General features: G+C 48.5%; 1 protein-coding gene across 1 annotated transcript in view; it reads right to left on the minus strand.

The window, feature by feature from the left end:
- Nucleotides 1–1,662: 1,662 nt before the first annotated feature.
- Nucleotides 1,663–24,334, minus strand: part of LOC106556109 (uncharacterized) — a 24,510-nt gene continuing 1,838 nt past the window's right edge. Inside the window, 15 exon segments of the mRNA XM_087712225.1 lie at nucleotides 1,663–1,815; nucleotides 3,079–3,201; nucleotides 4,843–4,974; nucleotides 5,928–6,074; nucleotides 6,816–6,899; nucleotides 8,179–8,255; nucleotides 8,258–8,269; nucleotides 8,840–8,885; nucleotides 8,887–8,933; nucleotides 8,936–9,115; nucleotides 10,286–10,916; nucleotides 10,960–11,477; nucleotides 11,480–12,180; nucleotides 12,182–12,925; nucleotides 12,927–15,921. Of these exon segments, the coding sequence (XP_087568351.1) occupies nucleotides 1,801–1,815; nucleotides 3,079–3,201; nucleotides 4,843–4,974; nucleotides 5,928–6,074; nucleotides 6,816–6,899; nucleotides 8,179–8,255; nucleotides 8,258–8,269; nucleotides 8,840–8,885; nucleotides 8,887–8,933; nucleotides 8,936–9,115; nucleotides 10,286–10,916; nucleotides 10,960–11,477; nucleotides 11,480–12,180; nucleotides 12,182–12,925; nucleotides 12,927–15,921 (6,452 nt within the window). The 3' untranslated portion in view covers nucleotides 1,663–1,800.

Raw genomic sequence — 24,334 nt, forward strand, 5'->3', positions numbered from 1 at the left:
GAAGTCCTCCCCTCTTAAAGCTGTCAAGATTGTTAGGTGAAACATGTCCAATCCTACGACCTTTCTTGCCAGGGTCGTTAAGCGAATCACCACCATTGTTAAGTAAATCAAGACAACGCAGCTTCCCCCATTCCTTGTCGGAAAGCCGCAGTGAAAACAGAGGGACTTCATCCCAAACGAATCCCGCATTTTCCGGTCCCAAGCAACACACAAACACACAGACACACAAAGACACACAAAGGCCAACTCCATTCTCCGAGAAAAATGACACAAACCGGAATCGAATCGAGCAGAGGAACAGAGCAGTCTTGTAAAATTCAGAACGCTTGGCTTGCAGAGAGATTTATTTTTCTTCTTTTTTTTTAGAATGATTCCTTTTTCTAATTCCACCCCCCCCCTTCCCCTTGTTCCTTTATCCCTGTCGCCAGCTCTCTGCGCAGGCCCAAAGGAAGGACACTGATGAATCTCGGAATTCGCACTCGGCTCGGCTTCTTGAATTTTCACAGCGGGGGTGGGGTGGGGTGGGGAGGCTCAGAAGACAGAGAGATTTTATAAAAGGCGGGGGGAGAACCCAGAAATCATGGGTGCTCCATCATTGGAGGGTTTTAAAAAGAGATTGGGCAGCTGTTTCTCCGGGAAGATATAAGATCTCCTGATCAAGTAGGTGGGGTTGGACTAGATGACCTCCCGAGATCCCTTCCAACTGTTTTATTCTGTTAGTCTGAAAAGAGAATTGGGCTGCAAAACTTCCAAGGTCCCTTAAACTCTGTGATTCTGTTAAAGAAAGTCTCCTGCTGGAGCAGGGTATTTGACTAGATGACCTTCAAGATCCCTTCCTACTCTGTTACTCTGAGCAGGGGGTTTGACTAGATGACCTTAGGGCTCCCCTCCCACTCTGTATTTCTTTAAGGGTCTCCTGCTTGGGCAAGGCATAGGAGTAGATGACCTTTAAGGTGCCCTCCAGTTCTAATTCTGTTACAAGGGACTCCTGCTTAAGCAGGGGGTTGGACTAGATGACCTCCAAGGTACCTTCCAGTTCGGTAATTTTAACACACAGATTATGCACCCCAGTGCTCCATTGTCAGCAAGAGGACAAAAGAATCACAGACTGAAAAAAAAAATGCAGCCAGTCCTTGCCTTTTACGACCACAACTGACCCCCAAATTTCTGTCATTAAGCGAGACATTGGTTAAGTGAGCTTGGCCCCATTTTACGACCTATCCCGCTGCTGTCGTTACGCAAATCACGGACGCCCTTAAGCTAGTCACCCGGTTGTTAAATGAATCGGCTTTCTGCTTTTGTCAGAAGGTCGCAAATGGGGGGATTGAATGACCTTGGGACGCTGCCACCGTCGTAAACATGAGTCGGTGGCCATGTTCGTGGGGAAGGTTCGGCATTTTCCGACACCGTCATAACTCCAAATGGCCAGGAAGCGAAAAGCTGTGGGTGTAATTTGCTACGTCCAAGTCCCATTTTGCGGGGGAAGGGGAGGGCTGTCATCACTTTCAGAACAGTCGTTAAACGAAACCTTGTAAGTCAAGGACTGACACTTGGCAGCTTTGAACACACACACACACATCCCCAGCAAAGGACAGAGAGACGGAGCCCAGGTGCAGCAGGAGTGAATATACCGTTTATTGAGCAAGAGAGCATCCTTGGTGTAGAAGAATCGGGGAGTAAAGTCTTTGCAAGTTCCTAACAGCTGTATCAGCTAAGGGCATCTATACAGAAGTGAGGGGAGTGGGGGGGAAACTGAGGCAGGGGGTGGGTGGCCTGGGCTGGGCATCACCCCACTGGTCACTACATGGTCAGCTCCTGGAAGACAGAAGGGGAAGAAGAGAAGCGTCAGGTCTCGCAGGCGTCTCACGACCCAACTAGGTAACATAATCAGTGCTAGAAGGGAATATATATATTTAGTGTCACAACCCCTGGTATGCCCAAATATGGGAGGAGGCATACTGCTTCTTTTTCTCTGTCTATCGGCTCATCCCAAGAGACCATCCAGACAGAAAGCCAATATTTTTACTGTTGCCTTTGTTACATTTGTGTTGCATTTGAGCTGATAAATAAATGAAGGGAGACTAGTACAGATCTATTTCAAGCTTCAAATCCCAGTAAAGGTATGGCTAGCTGATGAGAGCTAAATAGCTTGAAATAGATCTATACTATGTTTTCGTAGATTTTCACGGGGGTAGGTGTGCTGGTCTTGTTGTATTCGAGTCTTTTCCTGTGTAAGATTGAGATTGTCTTGGCAACGTTTCAGCGAGGTCTCACTCGCCATCTTCAGGCTGGTGTTTTGGGCTTAAAGCGTGATCGGAGCTGCCGTCTTTCTATAAATCTTGGTGGGGGTGTGTGGAGTGCTGCCTTTGTTTCAGTAAGTGGATTGATTGGCTGTGTGGCTGTATCATGATTGGTAGATTGGTACTGGCTGTGTGTCCGTTGTTGTTTCGTGTTGTAACGGCCTGAGTGGTGGATGGGGCTCATTTGTTTACCAGGGCTGGTTTCCAGATGTCTGGTAGGTGGGAGGTATCGTCATGTTTATTCATGTTGTGGGGGTGTTTCTCTATTTTGATAGCTTCCATAACTATTTTCTATGTGTTTATATATATATAAATATTATATCATATATAAACCCAACCCAGCTCTCTTCTAGCACTGATGACGTTACCTAGTTGAGTCAAGAAATGTCTGCAAGGAAATCAGCAAGCTCAGCAATTACAGCCTTCCTCTTCTACCTCCTCTTCCACCTCCTCCTCCTCCCAAACTCCGTTCTCTTCTAACACTGATGCTATTCCTTAGTTGGGTTATAAGACATCTGAGAAAAACCACCCAGCTCAGAGAGCCCTAAGGAACCCCCACTCCTCCTCCTCCCCCCCCCCACTAACCCCGCCCCCTTGTAGCATTGATTCTGTTCCCTAGTTATATATTATATAATATATTAATAATAACGTAATGTTAATATAATGCAATGCAATGCAATGCAATTCAATACAATACAATACAATGCAATACACCTTCCGGGAATCCAGACTACGTTCCACTACAGCAGAGGAGGGATGGCTGCCCTCAAACACTTACCATGATAGCGTTCACGATATCGTTGTTGTTGTGCCGAAGAGCTCGGATGGCTTTGGGGCGGGAGACGTTGGCCTGAGCCATGACCAATTCGATATCTCTCACCTCCAGACCCGTTTCGTCCACCTGGGAAGGGAGGGAGAAAGGGAGGGAGGGAATACATGAAAAAATGCAGGCAGGAAAGAAAGAAAGAAAGAAAGAAAGAAAGAAAGAAAGAAAGAAAGAAAGAAAGAAAGAAAGAAAGAAGGAAGGAAGGAAGGAAGGAAGGAGGAAGGAAGGAAGGAAGAAAAAGGAGAAAAAATAAAAGATATGCAGAAAGAAAGAAGGAAGCAAGCAAGGTAAAAGGAGAAAGAAAAAGAAAGAAAAAGAAAAAAGGAAGAGGGGAAAGAGGATGAAGAAGAAAAGAGCAAGAGAAAAAGAGAAATAAAAGAGGGAGGGAGGAAGATGTGAGAGAGAGGGGAGTGAGGGAGGAAGGATGAAAGGATGGAAAATGAAGAGAGAAAGAGAGAAAGAAAGAGGAAGAAAGGAAAGAAAGAAGGAAGGAAGGATCAAGGGAGGAAAGAAAGAAAAGAGCAAGAAGAAAGAAGAAGAGGAGGAAGGAAGCAAGGAAGCAAGAAAACAAATTAAAGAAAGAAAACAAAAAAAGAGGATGAGAAAGGCGGAAGAAAAAGAAAGGAAAAAGTAAAAGAATGAAAAAGATGAGGTAGTGAAGGAGGAGAAGAAGGAAGGAAGGAGGTGAAGGAAGAGAAGAAGGAGAAAAGGAGAAGGAAAAGGAGGAGGAGGAATTATTATTGTTATTATTGTGTGGTTAATCTTTGGTGAGATTCACAGCCTTTGGGGCTGGTTGGTAGCTCAACAGCTCGAGTCCTAACCAAGAACCTAGGAACTGTTAAGGTAACGTCAGAGGATATAAGCTGTTCCAAGTAGGGTGGTTTTTTGTAGAATCAAATTATTATTATTATCACAACAACAGAATTGTATCACAGTGGCCAGTTGTTTCGCCGGATTTGGGATTGGTTACTAGTCGGGCCCCACCCAGGGGCCTAGGACGTTGACACGTATTTTCGTAATATGCGTGCAGATCCAAGCAGTGCGGCTTTTTGCATTTGACTGATGGTGATTTTGTCAATTTTTAACTGTTTTAAATGTGATTCCAGTGCTTTTGGAATAGCACCCAGGGCGCCAATTACCACTGGAATTACCACTGCTGGTTTGTGCCATTGTCGTTGAATTTCGATTTTTAAGTCCTGCTATTTTGCGATTTTTTCACATTCCTTCTCATCGACTCTGCTATCACCTGGTATTGCGACGTCTATGATTGTGACCTTATTTTTCTCAACCAGTGTGATGTCTGGTGTATTATGCGCCAGTATTTTGTCCGTTTGTATACGGAAATCCCACAAGATCTTGACCACCTGATTTTCTGTGACTTTTTCAGGCTGATGTTCCCACCAGTTTGTTGCTGTTTCAATATTATAATTTTTGCACAAATTCCAATGGATCATTTGTGCTACTGAATTGTGCCGCAATTTATAATCAGCCTGCGCGATTTTTTTTACAGTAGCTGAGTATGTGATCAACAGTTCCATTATCATCATCATCATCATCATCATCAACAACAAGAACAACAACGGGTTAATAGCCTGGCTACCGAGAAGTCTACTCCCCTTGGACATCATGAAGGCTGTCGTTCCTCTTGGCCTTCCCTCTTTTCTATCCCCACCTCCAGCTCAAGTCTGGAGAAGGTTGACATCTGGGTCTCCTTACCTCCTCCTCTTCCTCACTCTCCTCCTTGATGGTGAGGGCTGGAGCTGCTTCAGTGATCAAGGGCGAGTGCTCCACAGGAACTTTGAACTTCTCCGCCGCCGCTTTGTGGACCTGTTGAGAGAGGTCTTCGATCTGCAGAAGAAAGGAAGAGAGGGCCTTCAGATCTTCCTCCATTCTGGAGGAGAAAGAGACCTGGCTTTGGCCCATTTCCAGAAGAAGACACCCAAGAAGACGTTCTCCAATGAGTCCCAGATGGTTGGCCTAGAAGACCCTTCCACGTTCTACCAAGAGCCCAGGTCCTTCAACCAGGAATTTGAGAGGACCACTTCCCTAAATCTACATTTCCAATCTGATTTCTCCAACTTGGATGCTCCTGAGATGAGGAGAAGAAGACAATCTCTTGGTCTCTCCAGTTAAGAAAGACGGACTCCCATCTATCACAACGCAGGAAGTCCTCAACGTACAACCATTCATTTAATGACCAAAGGTAGAACAGCGATGAAAAAGTGACATTTGACCACGTTTTTCCACTCTTATGACCATCGCGGCATTCCCATGATCCAAAGTCGGACAAATTGGCAACTGAGTCACATTTATGACGGTCACTGTGATTCCCCATTTGGCCACCTTTTGGACCAGCAGGGTCAATGGGGAATTCAGATTCACTTAACAACCATCATGACTCTCTTAACAACTGCGGTGATTGGCAAAACGTCTGAGGCAACAGTTGTCTCACTTCCTAGTGGAAGTTTTGGCCTCAATGGTGGGCGTAAGTTGAGGACTACTGGTGTTAAAAATAAGAATGTCCCTCCAGTCAATCAGCCTCTCTCTCTCTCTCTCTCTCTCTCTCTCCCTCCCTCCCCTTCCATCCTCCTTTTCACCTTTCCCCTATCTCTCCTTCCTTCCTCCCTCCCTCCTCCACTTCCCTTCTTCTTTCTTTTGCTCTTCTTCCCTTTTTCCTTCCCTCCTTCTCCCCTATCTCCCTTCTACCATTTCTTGTTCCTTCTTCCCTTTCTCCTTCTTTCCCTCCCCCCTCCCTCTTCAGTCAACAACAGCCTCCCCTCTCGGTCCTCTTCACAGCTCACCTTGGCTTCTCCAAAGACAATGTAGATGTCGGAAGCTGGACTTTTGAAGACATCCGGCTTGGTGATGACAAATAAGATATTCTTAGATTTCCGGATAGTTATCCTGGTCACGCCGTGGATCTGCCGCAGACCGAGCTTGGACATGGCCTGTGGGCAAAGAAGAAGACCACACACAGCCTCTCGACACCATGTTGAAGGTCTTGCAACCACAGCACCAACAGAGGAACTCAAGAACACCCTCAAAAGCCATGGAAGAAAGCTAAGGAGGCCTCTTGTAGGTCAACCAAAGAGCTGGTTGAAGAACAAGGAGAAGGAAGGATCTTGTCCCACCCAATGCTACAGCTGAGGTCCTGTAGACCAACCCCTCTGTGGCACCTGGAAATACCTTGGCTGATGCCTACTACACCGAGTAGAAGACTTTCACCTTGCCAACCCTTTGAGGTAGAGCAGATCAGGAATCTAAGAAACTCTAGATAAACACTCTTAGTGAAGACGATGAGTTCCTTAGGCACGAAAACCAGCTGGGTGACTCTGAGCCCATCCCGAGGAGATGGTGAGTTCTAGTTCCATGTTAAGCAAGAAAGACAGCTGGGTGACTTTGGGCCAGTCCCTCTCTGACAGCCCAACCTACCTTGCAGGATTGTTGTTTTGGAGAAAATAGGAGGAGGAAGGTGTGATGGATATGTTCACTGCGTTGAGTGACTTGTGAGAAAGGAAGGAAGGAGGGAGGGAGGGAAAGAGGGAGGAAGGAGAGAGAGGTAGGATATGGATGTGGAAGGGAGAAAGGAAGGAAGGGAGGAAGAGGAGGAGGAGGAGGAGAGAGGGAGGATATGGATGAAGAAGGAAGAAAGGAAAAAAGAAGAAAAGAGGGAGGGAAGAGGGAATTACCTTTCGAGCTTTCTTCTCACTCCGGCTTTGTTTGGCCTTGCTAATGGACTCCTCTCCAGTCCCCAGGGAATGCGTCAGCTGGTTCTGCAAAAAAACAAATCCATTTACTCATCCCTTACTCCTAAGTGGATCGCTTTGGGTGAAAGAGCGTTTTCATGCTCTCCCCTCAATGACCCATCACTTTCTCTTTACCTTCCCAGAAAGGCACTTAGCTGGTCTCGATTAAGCGTCTGAGATTGTTTTTGAAAAGGTCTTTTATTTATTTATTTTATTGTGCATCTTCCCATCAATCCTCCCATCTTTGCAATTGTGGGTCACAAAAGCCACAATTTTTCAGAGAGTTGTGGCCTTCGCCCTAGGCGTTTGGTGCCAAGCAACACCAACTCTGTCTATATCCAGTGAGAGAATTTGAGAAAATAGTCCGATCGCCTCAACGTTTAAAAACAAAACAGGGATAGCAAAATTCGAACCCAGAACATTTGGACCAGGTCCACATATCACATCTTGTCCTCCATTCCATCTAGAATCTGGCAATTTCATTTTTATTTATCAATGGAATAGATGCAATTTCAGGTGTCTTGAGAACACAGCCATTAAAACGATTGATAGCACTCAGGTGGGCAACGGGGAGTCCTAGTTTTGGCTTAGGAGCAAAGTGGAATAGGTGACTTGGGCCAATCACCAGGAGGCGGGGAGTTCCAGTTCCACCTTAGGAAGGAAAGCCAGCTGGATCTTTCAGGGACTTTGCAGTATCCCTGAGATCAGCAGGAAGTGCCCTTCTCAATCACCATCTCTGCGGGATGGTTAGGTCCGAATGGACCATCCAGCAGCAGAAATATCGACTGCGATCTCGAAGCACCAGGATCGCACGTCGTGCCGTCACAACCGTCAGCCCCTTTGGCTCAAAAACAATTATGGTTGAGCTATAATAATCGCAATATACATGAATATAGGTGAATTTAAAATACGCGATTTGATATGAAAAGTAGGTGATGACTATGGAAGAGATGCATGGAAATACTGACAACTATTTTCTACAATTTGTAATGGAAGATTTTTTTTAATGTCTTTGTTCAAAATAAATAAAAATTGCTTTAAAAAAAGAAAGAAAGCTGGACGATTTTAGGCCAATCGCTGGGAGACACCTGAGTTCCACTTCAGATGTGAAGGCTGGTTGGAGGGACTTGTTGGCTATTCACCAAAAGTCTGGGAGTTCTAGTCCTGGTTAGGCAGGAAAGACAGCTGGGTGACTTCTAGCCTCCCTCTCTCAGCCCGGCCCACCTCAAGTGCGAATGACTAGGGAATTCTGGGAATTGAAGTCATCGTCCCCGTCCCCCCCCCATTTTGTCTGTGAGGGCCACACCTGCGCCACGTGAGCTGTCCGTGGTACTGGGAGGTTTGGCTCTTCCAATTCCGGTAGCGATCCTTCGTTGCTTTCGAATCATTGGAAGATCCTGCAAAAAGATATTTTAGGGCAGGCATCCTCAAACTACGGCCCGCGGGCCGGATACGCCATCCCCCTCCCCGCCCCATGCAAAGTATCCAGCCCGTGGAGTGGTGGGATGAAAAGCAGCTGCCAGTTTATAAAGAAGTGCTTTAAAAGTCTTTAGAAGTCATTAAAAGTCTTTAATTTAATTTAGGGTATTCAATAATCCGAGGTGTCCTTTACTGAGGCTCGGTCCTCAATTTACGATGGCAATTGAGCCCCACATCACTGTTGTTAAGTGAGACATGTGAGCTTTGCCCCCCATCTTATTGTTCTTATGAGAGTCGCACAGTCATAGAATCTTCAGTTTGGAAGGGGCCTTGGAGGCCTTCTAGTCCATCCCGTTAGACATTTCTGAAGAACCCGCCAAAGTTCATAGTATTCTAGAGCTGGAAGGGGAAGCTGGACGTCTTTCCAGTCCAACCCCCTGCACACATGTCACGGCCATCCAGCCCACGGAGCTTCGTTCCACCAGCCACAGAGGCGCCCACGCTTAGCAAAACATCCGTTGGGCCAACTCCACCCAACTTCTTCCTACCTTTGTGGTTCAGGTCATGGCCCCTCTTCCCCACCAATGTCGTCTTCCTCGTCCAAGAGCATCATACCCGCCTCGCGCAGCGTCTCCAGCTCCTCTCCTCACTTGAGCTCGACTCTGGAGGGAAGGAGACCCGAGAACCTCGCTTTTCCGGAGCTAATCCCAAATACTTAACGCGGGAGTCTCGGTTGCCGGGCAACTGGTTCCTCCCTCGGGCATCTTGGCCACCGGGAAGTTGGTGGAGCTGGCCGGGACCTGAAGAACTGGCACTCTGGAGAGCTGGAAGGAGAGGAAGATCAGAGGCGGGACTTCGGACCCTTCCCTTTTCCCATTGGCCGGCATTTCTTGGGTGGGTTGACGCACCGCAACCATGGTTTCCTTGAAATTTCATTGACAGGCCGTCTTACTGTACGTTTGGTGTCCACGGGTGCTCTCTGAGCTTGGTGGTTTTCTCGCAGATGCTTCAGGACCTGACTAGGTGATATTATCAGTGCTGGAAGAAACTGTACATGTACAGAGAACCATAGTTCCTTCTAGCACTGATGGTGTTCCCCAGTTGGGTGATGAAATGTCCTGCAAGTAAATCGCCAAGCTGAAATAGCACCGAGGACCCACCAGTCCTCCTCTTCCCTACTCTGCAACACCCCTCGCTCTAGCACTGAAAACAATTCCTAGTTGGGTCACGAAATGTCTGCGAGAAAGCCACCAAGCTCAGAGAGCAGCAAGGACCTCCCCCCAGTCCTTCCTCTTCCTCCCCCTTTGTTAAGCCATTGTTACCATCGTTAAGGGATTTCTGCAGTCGTTAAGCCACCTACTGCGGTAGTTAAGCAAACACAGCGGTCGTTAAGTGGACCCACTGGTTGATATGAGGCGGGTGTGACTGAAAACATCAATTTTCAGCAAGAACATTGTAAATTAGGGTTTAGTGGCCAAACGGTCATAAAAGCAGACCAGCTAATGACTGTCAAAATGGGGTCACGTGACCACAGAGACACCAGGTCCCATTGCAACTTTGAATGGCCACTATGCGAGCGGTTGTACTTCGAGGACTCCCTGTACAACTTTGATGTACAGAGATCTAACATTTGTCCCCAATGTTACAGCTAGTCCTTGATTTACGACCATAATCACGTCTGCTACCATTGCTTGGCAGTTGTTACGTGAGTTTGGTCCCATTTTACAACCTTCCCTGCCACTCTTGTTAAGCAAACCATTGCAGTTGTTCAGTGAGTAACACGGTCGTTAAGTGAATCCGATTTCTGCATTGTCGGGAAGGTTGCGAAAGGGGACTGTGTGAGCTGTGGGATGCTTAAACCGCCATAAATATGAGGCAATTTCGATCCCGTGAATTGGTCCCAAAGTCCCTTTATTCGGTCTTAACTTCGGTCACTAAACAAATGGTCATAAGTCAAGAACTATCCATTATTTTTTGTGGGGGGGAGATCTTACCTTCCACTGGAGGTTTGCGGGTGTCCTGCAGGAGACTCTCCTTGAGAAGGGTGTGTTCCACACAAGGACCAGCGGTCGAAGGAGCAAGTCGCGAGGTAGCTGATGGTCCTTGAACGGGACCCTCGGAAGGAGGTGAAGGTAGAATCAAGGATGAAACAGGAGGCACTTCTGGGAACTGAGATCTCAGGGCGGGAGGCAGGGTGACCGGAGCCTCCTCCGGGGCAGGGGATGATGGTCGTTGTGAGGGGCAAGTCTCTTGTGATGACGTTCCGATGGAACGGGAAGCCAGAGGAATGGGGGAGTCCAGAGACGAGAAGGCATCTTCTGAAGAAGAGTGTCCTGTGCTTTCGGTGAGAAGATTCTCCATCCTCGGAGGGCTCGTCTCCATCTCCGTGTCCTCCAATTCCATCACTTCCAACACTTCTTCCATGGTCTTCTCGTTGGCCGTCCTATTGGCTTCTCGTCTTGGAAGATCTTCTGGAGGACTCTGAAGTGGGCTTCCATCCATGACTTCAGCCTCATCTTCCCCGGGGGCAGAGATGACGTCTTCCACACCAAGTTGGGTGGCTTCGTTTGGTGCAGAACCTTGAGTTGAGGGTCTTCCACCTCGATCTCTCAGATACGGGAAAGACTTTTCCGTCCCACCCTCCTCCACCATCTCTTCTTGGCCTTCAGCTTTGGCTTCCTTGGAAGACTGCCAGGGAGCTTTGTTGGCGATCAGCAGTCTCCTCCCCAAGGGTCCTTGGGGCTTCAAGTTCTTCAGAATATTTTGGTTCTACTACTTCTTCTACGTGCTCTCCACTGAGGTTCTCTAAGACGTTCTCCTTCAGGCAACCAAGAAGACTCTGGGCTTCTGCTACCAGGAGACTACTGATGAGATGCGCAGCCTCCACTCGTCGGTCCTCCAGGTTTCCAAAAGAGCCTTTCAGCATATTGGTGACCTCTTGTTGGTCTTCAAGAACCCTTGGAGATACCGTAGCTCCATCATCATCATGTTGAAACAAGGCACCAGATGGCTCGAGCTGGCTAGGGATGGTTGGCAAGCTCTCTGGGGTGGAAGTTTCTAGATAGGCCATGCTCACATCCTCGACAATGCTTCCCAAATCTTCCCCGCTCTCCACCTGCTCCATCTCTACATGTCTACTGGAAAGGCTGTCCTGATCTTTGGGAAGATCGCCCAAATAGATCTCGTTTCAGAAGCTAAGAAGATCTGTTGAGGAGTCCTAAGCTCAGGAGACACATCTCTTTGCTTCAAAGCAGGTGAAGTGGTCAAAGGCGTGTGGGCAAGAACACTATAATGCAGACACACCTCCGTGCTCTGCTGCAGAGGTACCTCATCTGGGGAACAATTTGGTGGAACATCCAAGCATTCTGACTCAATGTTCTCCACCATCAGATGCTCCAACTCTGCAGTCAATGCCTCCAGGCTTGGTGGAGAGTGACTCACCTCCACAACCATGTTTTCGCTAATCCATGTTTGATCAGGGCTCGCAAACTCTTCTCTTCCAGAATCTGGAGATGGAGGTAAGATCATGGTTTCATTGGAGACATCCTCGGGGCAGGCCACAAAGCTGCACTCCAGATAAGAGTAAGATGCGGAGTCCTCCAACGTGTCTGGAGACAGCAGGGTGGTGTCCACCTCTTTTTCCTTTTGCAAAGGGTGCCCAGTTTCCAAAATAGGAAGGAGACCCTGGAGGAGAGCTTCAGCAAAAGTCTTCTTCCGGACCTCTGGGTGTTCCTCACGTAGAGCATCACCAGTCATACTGGAGAGCATTTGGTCTATGTTTTCTGCTGGAAGAATGCCTGGGACAACCTCAACCATCCCAGCCTTGGTGTCCAAAAGGTGGACATCACCCACATCACGTGGAGACTCGACAGAGTCACCATTCTCCGTCGTTTTGCGCTTCAGATCCTTGTGGAAGAACCCCAGCATCTTGGGGTGCCACTGGGGGATCCAATGTCAGCATGTCCTCCATTTGCCGGTGTTCAGAGGACCCATTTCTATCTTCTGAGTCCACTTCCTCCGTCGTTTCACGAATCTCTTCTTGGTGACACGTGATTTCATCAGAGGTTGCAAAGATCTCCCGAGCTTCGGTTAGGTCAATGTTGTCCAAGCTGCCCTCAGCTCCTTTGCTCTGTAGCAGGTCCATGTGGCTGTCCTTTGGGCCGCGCTGCAGGGACGCTAAATTGTGAGCATCTCCTTGTCGTGTGACTTCGGAGCCTAACTGGACCTCCATCTGGAGAGCTACTGGTGAGATTTCAGCAGTGACGTCTGCTTGGCTGCCTTCTCCGCTTTCCAGATCTGATGCATCTTCTTCGGATGGAGTTCCCCAACTCTGGTCAGCATTGCCCTCCTCCAATAACCGTCGCTGCCTGGGCTCCTCTACCACTTCTGTCACATTTGGTGGATTGTCATCTGCTTCAGCAAGCTCTTCCCGGGAGAGATGCAATGGTTCCTCAGCCTTATCTTCCTCTGGCGTTTCCTCAGCACGGCGGCCCGTTTCTATGTGGGTTGCCGTAAGATAACCCTCATCATCCCGAGTCTCTCTTCCATTGAGAGCTTCAGTTTCGCCCGTCTCCAAGCACAGTTCGGAAAGATTAGGAGTCGTGGTGTCATCTATCACTGCGTCGTCATTGGAAGAGTGTCCGGAGTAGTCCCTCTATTTCTGGATCGATTGAGCTGTTCTGCGTTCCACATAAACTCCAGTTCTGCAATTCGACGGCTTCCTCCCCATCTGGGTGGCACAGGGGAGATTCTTGGGGCAACGGTGCCGAGGCATCGAGAAGGACTCCGTTGTCTTCTGTAAGGATGTTCTCTGGGGTGTGGCTCAGCACCAGGAGAGAATGAGAGTCAGGTTTTGCCTGAGAAAACGCCATCATCGCACGGTCCTCGTTGTTGTTGATCTGGTCAAGAGACGACGCTTCCTCCAATTCGTCTTCTGACTCCAGACAGACAACGAGACTGTCCTGGGTTGTCTCAGTATCTGTTTGGGCCACTTCAGGTTGTTCTAAAAGAGCCTCCTTCGATTCAAGGAGCGACGCAAAGGGCCTCTCCTTCTCGGAAGAGGTCCCCAACAGCTCACCGTCACCCAGCTCCAGTTCGGCGGAGCTTCCGCTGGTGGCACCATCTTGGTCGAGGAGCTCCATCAGCCGTTTCTCAGATTCTTCAAGCCGCGCACCCATGTCCAAGCTAGAAGAGTCATTGTTGTCCACGGCTTCCAGATCTTCCAACTCAATTGGGCAGGATATGGGGTTCCATCCCAGGGGGATGACTGACCCTGCGCAAACCTGGGTCATCCATTCCTCGGCTAAGGGACCGACTGATGGAGATTCCTCCACAGTGTCGCTCAACGGAGGCTGGTTGTCTGATTCATCATCGGTATCAAAGCAAGCAATCAGACACTCCCCACACTCAGAGAGCCCCGATTCCAGGTCAGTTGGTTGGACATCTGAGTGAGGCAGATGTGTTGGAGAGACATCGGAGAGGACCATTTCCTTGAGGGAATCTTCTTCTTTGTCGTCCTGAGTTGGGGGAGTCAAATCTTCAGAATCCGCCACAGAGTCCTCATCTCCTGACCCCAGATGAGAAATGCTCTTTGCGGAGACACCACCTGGGCTCTCTGGTCTAGTTTGCAGCCGGGACACAACCGTTGTATCAAAGGATCTTGGAGGTTTCATTATGTCATCCTCAATCAATTTTTCCTCTTTTGGCGTACCCTTTTCCTCGGTCTCTCCCCTCGTCTGTTCTTCCCCTGTTCCATGAACGGTGTCTTCATCCGTGTTGTACGCATCTGAGGATATGTCCATCTCGCTCTCACTTTCCACGTGCAGCAGCGCTCTCTCTGTGTCTTCCTTGGACTCTACAACTATGTCGGCGACCACAGCATACTGCTCCACGCCATCCTTGCCATCATTGGAAGCTGAGTCTGAGGACTGGGAGGTGTCGTCCGGGTAAGCAAAGGACTCGTCCACACCTTCGTCAATGGATGTTTCCGAGAGAGAGTGCAGGAAGGAGTTGGAGGCACTGTCGTCATCATCCTCCACATCGTAGAGAGCATCGTTCCCCGCCGCTTCTCCTTGTGGGAACAGCACAATCTCCATGGATTCCGCCTCAAAAAGGAGGCTACCCCGGAAGGGTAGAAGCAGAGCTGGTATCATCTGATCACTCTCAATGGTCTTCACGACGTCCTCTGGAAAGGACATAGGTGGCTGGCTTTGAACGCCACCATGTTCACCCACCTCGGTGGGGACCGCTTCAAACACACCCTGAAGCTCAGAACGAGGCTCAGACACGGAAGTAAAGGGACGAGAAAAAGGGCAGGCTTCCAACCCTCTTTTCGTGAAACCTCCAATTTCTGTGTCGTATGAAGGCAACAAGCGCGCCTGCTCCTCCAAAGGCGTGAAGCTGAAGTCGGCACCAACCTCGCACTCATCATCATCAGGGGGCCAGGAGGGAGAAGTGCGGTCAGCCTCTTGCGGGAGAAGCTTCAAGGGAATCGTTTCGCAGCCCCAGCCTTCCTCTGAAGGAATCCGCTCCTCTTCCTCCCCTACGCTGCATTCCTCCGCAGGGTACGACGATGGAAAGGTGTTGTAGGACAGCCGCGGGAAAGCTCCAAACGTGGGGCAAGTCACCCTGGAAAGTTTTGGTTCCCCTTCTGGAAAGTCTAACTCGGACAAAGCCTCCTCATCTGCCGTTGGGGCTTCCAGGGCTTCTGATTCGGCTAAGAGGTTTGGCGAGCAGGATGGCGATGTGCTAGCGGTGCCTGTCGAAGTCCAGCTGCCTCCCTCGGCGGTGATGTAGGAGCCCGAGGGCGAGGTGGGTGGAGAGCAGAGGCCGTCGCTGTCTACCTCGTTCTGCTCCTCGCTCAGGCCGTCTTTTGAGAACGGGGGCTGCCTGAGAGTGGGGAACAGAGTCCGGATCGGGGTGGATGGAGCCGTGAAGTAAAGCTCGGTGTCGAGGCTACACGGATGCTTGGCAAGGAACAGCTGGGACTCAGCCAACTCTGCAGGAAGGTCTTTGGCAAGTGTGGGAGACAGGGAAGGCACGTCGGCCATTGGCTCGCCCTGAGAGAGAGGGAACACTCCCACCCCAGCCAGCTCCTGGGACTTCAGAAGTCCTGGCGGGGACACGGATGCGCAAGCATGGAGGTTACCGAAGCTTCTTGCAACGGGAGGGAGAGGCGCACCCTGGAATGCCGCATCCAAGCCTTCGTTGCCCATGTTGCTCATCTCTTCGCCAGAGGTGGTCTCTGAGATGCCAGGTGTGGGGACCCCAAGGATGTCCTGTACTGCCACCCCGAGGCAGTGGGTCTCCTCACCCATCACGATGCGCGCGTCCAGGAGATCTGTCCCCGGAGAGTGTTCAGGACTTCGGGGCCTCGTCCCGCCAGATTTGGGAGCCTGCTCCATCACGATCTGGCCACATTCGCTCAGCGCCACTGAGCCGGCCGCGGCGTTGCTGGTGGTTGTGTCACAACTGGCCCCCTCGGGTTGTGGCCGGTCTTCCTTCTTCTTCTTCACCGGCAGGAACACTGACACGTCGGTGGGAGTGTCGGGTGTGACAGCCAGAGAAATCGGCGTGGCGGGCTGGACTTCTCCGCTGGGCGTCGAGGCAGAGGAGATGCTTTGCGAGCCATCTGTGGGGGGGGGGTGAGAGAAGGAGGGGGGGGAATCAGAAGTCAAACAGTCCACCTGGCAAGAGACACAGAAGGATTTAAGCCACCTAAAGAGGCTGGGAGGCCTTTCGTCTTAAAAGGGATTTGGAAAAAACGGGTTTGAGTCACTAACCCCCTACTGAGCTGGTGGTTCTCCAGCAATTCACAAGGTTGGAAGTATCAGAGAGAGAGAAGGCGGGCGGGAGAGAGAACAACAAAGAGAGAGACAGAAAGAGAAAGAGGTAGAAAGAGAGACAAAAAGAAAGAGAAAGACAAAAAGAAAGAAAAAGAGACATATGTAACAAAGACAGAGAGAGAAAGAGAGAGAGAGAGAGAGAGAGAGAGAGAAAGAGAACGACAAAGAGAGAAAGAGCAGGGAGACAGAAAGATAGAGAGAAAGAAACAGAAGGGAAAGAGGGAAAGAAAATAGAGAGAGTGGGAGGGAGGAAAATAAAGGTAGAAAGAAAAGGAAGGAAGGAGAGAGAGGATGAAGAGAGGAAGCAGAAAAGGAGAGAATAAAAGGCAGCCGGAAAGATAAAATGGAAAGAGAAGGAAGGAAGGAAGGAAGGAAGGAAGGAAGGAAGGAAGGAAGGGAGGGAGGGAGGGAGGGAGGAAGGAGAAAAAAGTAAAAAGAGGGTGGGGGTGGAAGGGAGGAAAATACGGGGGAAAGAAAAGGAGGAAAGGAAGGGAGAAAGGAAGGAAGAGAGGGAGAAAGAAAAGGAGAGAGGGAAACAGGCGGCAGGAAAGAGGGACAAATAAAAACAGAGAAAGAGAAGGAAGGAGGGAGAGAGAGAAAAAGAAAGAAAGAAGGAAGGAAGGAAGGAAGGAAGGAAGGAAGGAAGGAAAGACAGACAGACAGACAGACAGACAGACAGACAAGATAGAAAGACAGACATCTTAGGTCCCTGGGAAAGTCTTCAAGAGGTGGATAAAAATCCCAACTCCCAAATGCTTTAAGAGGGGTGGACTCCAACTCCCATAATCCCCCCAGCCAGCTCAACTGGGGCTGAGCTTATAAGGGTTTCCACTTGGACTGGACCTTGCATGCGCCTCTCTCTGGAGCGGAAAATTGGTTAGTAAGCGGTTCAGTTGTTAAGTGAGGCATCTTATGGCTTTGTCTCTTTTTACAACCTCGTTTTTTGACTGCTAGAGCAAGCAGCTGCATATAAACAGAGAGCAAGCCCCCCGCACCTCTAGCACTGATGATGTTCCCCAGTTGGGTCAGGAGATGTCTGCAAGAAACACAGAAGCTCAGAGAGCACCAAGGACCCCCCCCCCAGTCCTTCCTCCCCCTCCTCCTCCTCCTTCTCTTTCCAGCACAGAAAGAAGAAATCCATACAAGAAAACACTGGGAGGGAGAGAGAGAGAGGGAGGGAGGGAGGAGGAGAGGGAGAGAGAGAAAAGGAAAGAAAGAGAAGGAAGAGAGAGAGAAAAAAGAGAAAGAGAGAAATATAAGAGAAAAAAGAGAGAGAGAAAGAAGAGAAAGAGAGAGGGAGGGAGAGAGGGAGGGAGAGGGAGAGGAGAAAGAAAAGAGAGAGAGCGCTCTTCTGAGGCTCTGACCCTGGAATGATGGGCTTTGGAATTCAAACTGCCTCCCCACTTGGGACCCCCTGAGGTAAGTAAAGAAAGCCCCCTCCCCATCTATCTTCCGAATGTCCAAAACCAGAGAAATGGGTTTCATTCACACTTGCGGGAAACAACCTGCATGATTTTCCCCAGGACTCCCGGGAAAGGTGATACAAGCCCCCCCCACTTACGACTGTTCCTTTAGTGACCGTCGCTGAGGCGGGCCTCACAAAAGGGAACTGTTTTTCCACCCTTACTCCCACGTTGTGGCGTCCACTTCCCCTTGCAGTTAAACTTTCATCAATGTTGCTATCTTTGTGTTATACGGACTTAAAGGATGCCAACTGGGGGATTCTGGGAGTTGGGAGTCCTCCCCTCTTAAAGCTGCCAAGATTGTTAGGTGAAACATGTCCAACCCTACGACCTTTCTTGCCAGGGTCGTTAAGCGAATCACCACCACTGTTAAGTAAATCAAGACAACGCAGCTTCCCCCATTCCTTGTCGGGAAAGCCGCAGTGAAAACAGAGGGACTTCAGCCCAAACGAATCCCCGCATTTTCCAGACCCAAGCAACACACAAACACACAGACACACAAAGGCCAACTCCATTCTCCGAGAAAAATGACACAAACCGGAATCGATCGAGCAGAAAACCATAAAAAGCCTCCGAGGGACAGAGAGATCCTGTAAAATTGAGAACGCTCGGCTCGCAGAAAGATTTATTCTTCTTCTTTTTTTAGAATCATTCCTTTTTCTAATTCCGCCCCCCACCTCCCCTTGTTCCTTTATCCCTGTCGCCAGCTCTCCGCGCAGGCCCAAAGGAGGGGACACTGATGCATTGTGGAATTCGCACTCGGCTCAGCTTCTTGAATTTTCACAGCGGGGGGTGGGGTGGGGGAACCGGGAGATTTTATAAAAGGGAACATTATTTAAAAAAAATTAATCTAAAAATTATCGGTGCTCCATCAATGGAAGGTTTTGAAAAGAGATCGGACAGCTGTCCGCCTGGGGCGGTATATAAGACCTTCCTGATCAAGTAAGGGGGGGGCGGGGGGTTGGACTAGATGACTTCATAGGGTCCCTCCCGACTCTGTTCCACTGTAATTCTGTAAAAGGGGCCTCCTGCTCTAGCAGGGGGTTGGACTAGATGGCCTCCAAGTCCCCTTTAAAAGTCTGTGATTCCGCAATTCTGTACGAATCTCCTGTTTCAGCGAGGGAGGCCACAAATGGGGATCGCGTGACCAAGGGACGCTGCAACTGTTGTAAACTCAGGTTGTCCTCAACGTATGACCGTTCATTTAGTGGCCATTTGAAGTCACAACAGCACTGGGGGAAAAAAAAGACTTACAGTCGTTTTACACGCAACTATTTTCAGCATCCCCTGCGGCCGCCTGATAAAAATTCGGACACTGAGCAACTGACTTGTACTTACGGTGATCTCGGTGTCCGGGGTGTGTGTGTGGTGTCACGTGACCCCCTTTTGTGACCTTTGGACAAGCAAAACACAAAATGTGTAGTTCTGGATTGAACTGTGTGGTCCTTGGTGCTCCCTGAGCTGGGTTGCAAACGTTTCATGACCCAACTAGGGAACATCATCAGTGCTGGAAGGGAGGGGAGTTTGTAGAGAAGAGGAGGAGGAAGAGGAAAAAAAGGAAGAGGAAGAGGAGGACTGTGAAGTCCTTAATATTCTTTGAGTTTGATGGTTTTCTTTCAAACATTTTAGGACCCAATTAGGTAACATCATCATTGCTAGAAGGAAGAGGTATTTGGAGGGAGGAGGAGGAGGAGGAGGAGGAGGAGGAGGAGGAGGAGGAGGAGGAGGAGGAGGAGGAGGAAGAAGAAGAAGAAGAAGAAGAAGAAGAAGAAGAAGAAGAAGAAGAAGAAGAAGAAGAAGAAGAAGAAGAAGAAGAGAAGGATGACGACTGTGGTGTCCTGGTATTCTTTCACACATTTCAGAACATCCTCAGTTCTAGAAGTTGCAGCAAATGGAGGAGGAGGAGGAGAAGGAGGAGGAGGAGGAGGAGGAGGAGGAGGAGGAGGAGGAGGAGGAGGAGGAGGAAGAGGAAGAGGACGAGGAAGACGACAACAACAATGGGGTGCTTGGTGCTCTCCAACCTTGGATTGTAAAGGTTTCCTTACCATGAACACCAACTACCGATAGTAGTCAGAAGACATGATGAAAACTCTTTAATGGAACAACACATTGACTGATTCAATCATGGTTTCATCTGAGAACCTGTGACCATCTTAGACCAAGCCAAATAAAAAAAAAACGAGACTAGATAATTCCTGGAAGACTGGTACTCAGACTAAGCAGCCATCAACGAACACAGAGAGATAAATCATGTTTACACACCTTTGAAAAGTGACAATAAAATCTGTAACAGATAGTGCAGGGATTGTAACAGCCACTGTGTAGGAGAAACAGGGAGAAGACTAGCAGAAGGCATCCAGGCACACTAACGAGGAGTCAGAAGACACAACGTGAACTCCTTGATTGCACAACCCATGGACTATAGTTTCAATCATAGTTTCAACTGGGAAACTCTGATCACCATAGAGTAAACCAAGTAAAAAAAAACTCCAGAAACAAAGGCATTTTGGCACTCAGACAAAGCAGCCATCGACGGACACAGAGGGAGAAACGATGTTTACCCACCATTGAAAAAAGTCAAAAAAGAAAAACCTGAAGACCAGAACAGCAATCCACACCCAGATAAACCGAGATTAACGGCAGAATTAATACCAGGCCAACAATCCAATATTAACCACCCAATGAGGCCAATACAGGTCATCCTCAACTTACAACCGTTCATTTAATGACCAATTGAAGTTACAAGGGCGCCAAACAACCAGTCCAAGGAAGGTACTACAATTCCTTCTCAACTTCCAACCATTCATTTAGTGTCCATTTGAAATTAAAAGGGCCCCCCCAAAAAGTGACTTACGACCAGTCCTCGCACTTACAACAGTTGTAACATCAACGCAACAACTTCATCCAAGTTCAACCAGTGTTGGTTTACAATGTTAGCTTTTTCCCGACCGTAATTTGCAACCTTCCTGGTCGGCTTTCCACAGGCGAAGTCAAAGGGAGAAGCTGGATTTGTTTAACGACCTCATGACATGCTTAACAACTGTGGCAATTTGCTCCACAGCTGTGGCCAAAAAAAAAGGTAATCAAATCAGATGGGGCTCACTTAACGACCAGCACATGCTATTTAGGGAAGTTTAATTTAGCTATCCCATACAATAGCACATAGTGGTATGGTGGCCTAGAGGTAGAGCTCTTGCCTCACAATCAGGAAGCTGTGAGTTCAATCCTAGGTAGAGGCAGATATTTCTCTCTCTGGGCACAATGAGAATTTGTCTGCTTAAAAAAACTCCTCATTGGAGACTGGAAGGGCATCTGGCCATTAAACGGTTCCATTCAGTTGCCCAGACTCCAATCCTGCGAGAGGGATTATGGGGTTGTTAAAAGAGGGTGATGATATAGTAGCAGTCAACATATCTCGTTGTTTTTTTTCTGAAATTGGAATTATTTAGACATTTCTTAGAGAAGAAACAGAGAGAATTAAAAAAAAAATTAAATTGGTTTAATTTGGCCCCAGACCAAATGTTTGCAGCCTTTTAAAAACATTTTAATCAGTTTACTTTTTTTTTACATTTAGTACAATTTCTAACTGCCTTTTAGTCTTCGCTTGGGAGACGCCCAGAGTCAGTGAAAAGATGAGAGGCCGTATAAATATTTTAAACCGATCGATTCAACTAAAGGGAGGGGGGGGGACATTAATCCAGGCAAGGGGAGCAGCTGTAAAATCAGGCTTGCTTTTTAAAAAATCTTCTGTGAGTCTTCCCATCAGATCTTCCCCTGGCCTCCCCGACATTTCTTGAATGCGAGTTAAAAAATGGAAATATTCCAATTTTTGGAAAACTTGCAATGGTTTTTTTTCTTGCATTTATTTAGATTTGGGTTATTTATTCGAGTGTGTGACAAGGAAATGAACTCTGGAGAATGAAAATATTTTCACATTAATCTGGCTGATTCTACTCCTGCCTTAGTCATGAAAGGCAGCTGGGTGACTTTCAGCCAATCACCAGGAGACGGTGAGTTCTAGTAGCACTTTAGGACAAAATCCAGCTGTGTGACTTTGGGAGGTCCCAGACAAACCCACCCCCCCTTTTCTCCGGAATTTGCAATAATTCAAATTACTTCCCAACTTGGTCTGAGTCAAAGCAATAAAATGCTCCCATTGTTTCTCCTGCCCGTAATCTCTTTCCTATGTTATTTCTGTCCACAAAAGAGAAAGAGCAAGAGAGTGAGAGAGAGAGAGAGAGAGAGAGAGGGAGGGAGGGAGGAAGGGAGGGAGGGAGGTGAAGGAGAGGAGGTGGAGGAAGGAGTGGGAGGGGTTATGTGTGTGAGAGGATAGATCATAGCTAGATACTAGTGAGAGAGAGAGAGAGGGAGGGAGGGAGGGAGGGAGGGAGAGGGAGGGAGAGGGAGGGGGAAGGAGAGGGAGGGAGGGGAGGAGAGGGAGGGGTTATGTGTGTGAGAGGATAGATCATAGCTAGATACTAGTGAGAGAGAGAGAGAGGGAGGGAGGGAGGGAGGGAGGGAGGCGGAGGGAGGGAGAGGGAGGGGGAAGGAGAGGGAGGGAGGGAGGAGAGGGAGGGGTTATGTGTGTGAGAGGATAGATCATAGCTAGATACTAGTGAGAGAGAGAGAGAAAGAGAGGGAGAGAGGGAGGGAGGGAGGGAGAGGGAGGGAGAGGGAGGGGGAAGGAGAGGGATGGAGGAAGGAGAGGGAGGGGTTATGTGTGTGAGAGGATAGATCATAGCTAGATACTAGTGAGAGAGAGAGAGAGGGAGGGAGGGAGGGAGGGAGAGGGAGGGAGAGGGAGGGGGAAGGAGAGGGAGGGAGGGAGGAGAGGGAGGGGTTATGTGTGTGAGAGGATAGATCATAGCTAGATACTAGTGAGAGAGAGAGAGAGAGAGGGAGAGAGGGAGGGAGGGAGGCGGAGGGAGGGGAGAGGGAGGGGGAAGGAGAGGGAGGGAGGAAGGAGAGGGAGAGGTTATGTGTGTGAGAGGATAGATCATAGCTAGATACTAGTGAGAGAGAGAGAGAGAGATGGAGGGAGTGAGGGAGAGGTATGTGAGAGACGATAGATGATAGATTGATGATAGATAGATAGATAGATAGATAGATAGATAGATAGATAGATAGATAGGTAGGTAGGTAGGTAGGTAGGTAGGTAGGTAGGTGGTGGTAGGTAGGTAGGTAGGTAGGTAGGTAGATAGATGATAGACAGACAGACAGACATAAAGAATGAGAGGAGGAGACAATAGAATAGAATAGAATAACAGAGTTGGAAGGGACTTTGGAGGTCTTCTACTCCAACCCCCTGCCTAGGCAGGAACCCAATACCATTTCAGACAAAGGGTTGTCCAATCACTTCTTTAAAACTTCCAGTGTTGGGGCATTCACAACTTCTGGGGGCAACTTCTCTTCCACTGATTCATTGTTCTGACTGTCAGGAAATTCATCCTTAGTTCTAAGTTGCTTCTCTCCTTGATTAGTTTCCATCCATTGCTTCTTGTTCTACCCTCAGGTGCTTTGGAGAATAGTTTGACTCCCTCTTCTTTGTGGCAACCCCTGAGATATTGGAAGGCTGCTATCATGTCTCCCCTGGTCCTTCTCTTCATTAAACTAGACCTACCCAGTTCCTGCAACCGTTCTTCGTATGTTTTAGCCTCCAGTCCCCTAATCATCTTTGTTGCTCTTCTCTGCACTCTTTCCAGAGTCTCCACATCGTTTCTACATCATGGCCACCAAAACTGAATGCCGTATTCCAAGTGTGGCCTTACCAAGGCCTTATCAAGTGGTATTAACCCTTCACATGATCTTGATTCTATCCCTCTGTTTATGCAGCCTAGAACTGTGTTGGCTTTTTTGGCAGCTGCTGCACACGGCTGGCTCCTATTTAAACGGTTGTCCACTAGGACTCCAAGATCCCCGATTCACAGTTACTACTGTTGAGCAAGGTACCACCTATGCTGTACCTGTGCATTTCGTTTTTCTTGCCTCAATGTGGAACCTTACTCTTTTCACCATTGAATTTCATTTTGTTAGATAGTGCCCAATGTGCCAGTGTGAGAGAGACGGAGGATGGAGGAAGGGAGAGAAGGGAAAAACCCTGAACCTCCATCCTTTCCCCACCTCATTGGGACCCCAAGGTTAGGAGGACGGGGAGGTGGGGGAGATTAACCAGGTTTGACCCAGATCCTGATGGGGAGGTGGAACAGAGGAAGAGGGGATTATGGGAGGATTAATCCCTGTCTCAAGTGGGATTTACCTGGAGGGTAAACCTGGTCAAAGGAAGGCCAGAAAAATAGCTTAGCGTGACGACAGCTCGGCATTGTGGGGAAGGACAATTGTATCCAGGGATACAAAAGGTTGTGGGTTCTCCAGGGTGTGTGTGTGTGAATGTGTGTTTCAGTGGGTGTGTGGTTAGTGACACAGCCTTCCTTCCTTCCTTTATTTCTTTCTTCTTTCTATCTTTCTTTCTCTTTTCTTTCTGTTTGTGTTTTTTCCTTCCTTCTCTATCCATCCATCCCTCATACATCTCTTTCCTTTCCTCCTTCCTTCCTTTCTTCTTTCCTTTCTTCCTTCCTTCTTTGTCTTTCCTTTCTTTTTCCTTCCTTCCCCATCTATCCATCCCTCATACATCTCCTTTCTTCCTTCCTTCCTTCATTTCTTCTTCTTTTCTTCCTTCCTTCTTTCTCTTTTCTTTCTTTTTCCTTCCTTCCCCATCTATCCATCCCTCATACATCTC

Source organism: Thamnophis sirtalis, unplaced genomic scaffold (genome assembly GCF_051295495.1).
Source record: "Thamnophis sirtalis isolate CommonGarterSnake01/CBP01778 unplaced genomic scaffold, rThaSir2_p1.2 scaffold_4, whole genome shotgun sequence".
NCBI classification, from domain to species: domain Eukaryota; kingdom Metazoa; phylum Chordata; class Lepidosauria; order Squamata; family Natricidae; genus Thamnophis; species Thamnophis sirtalis.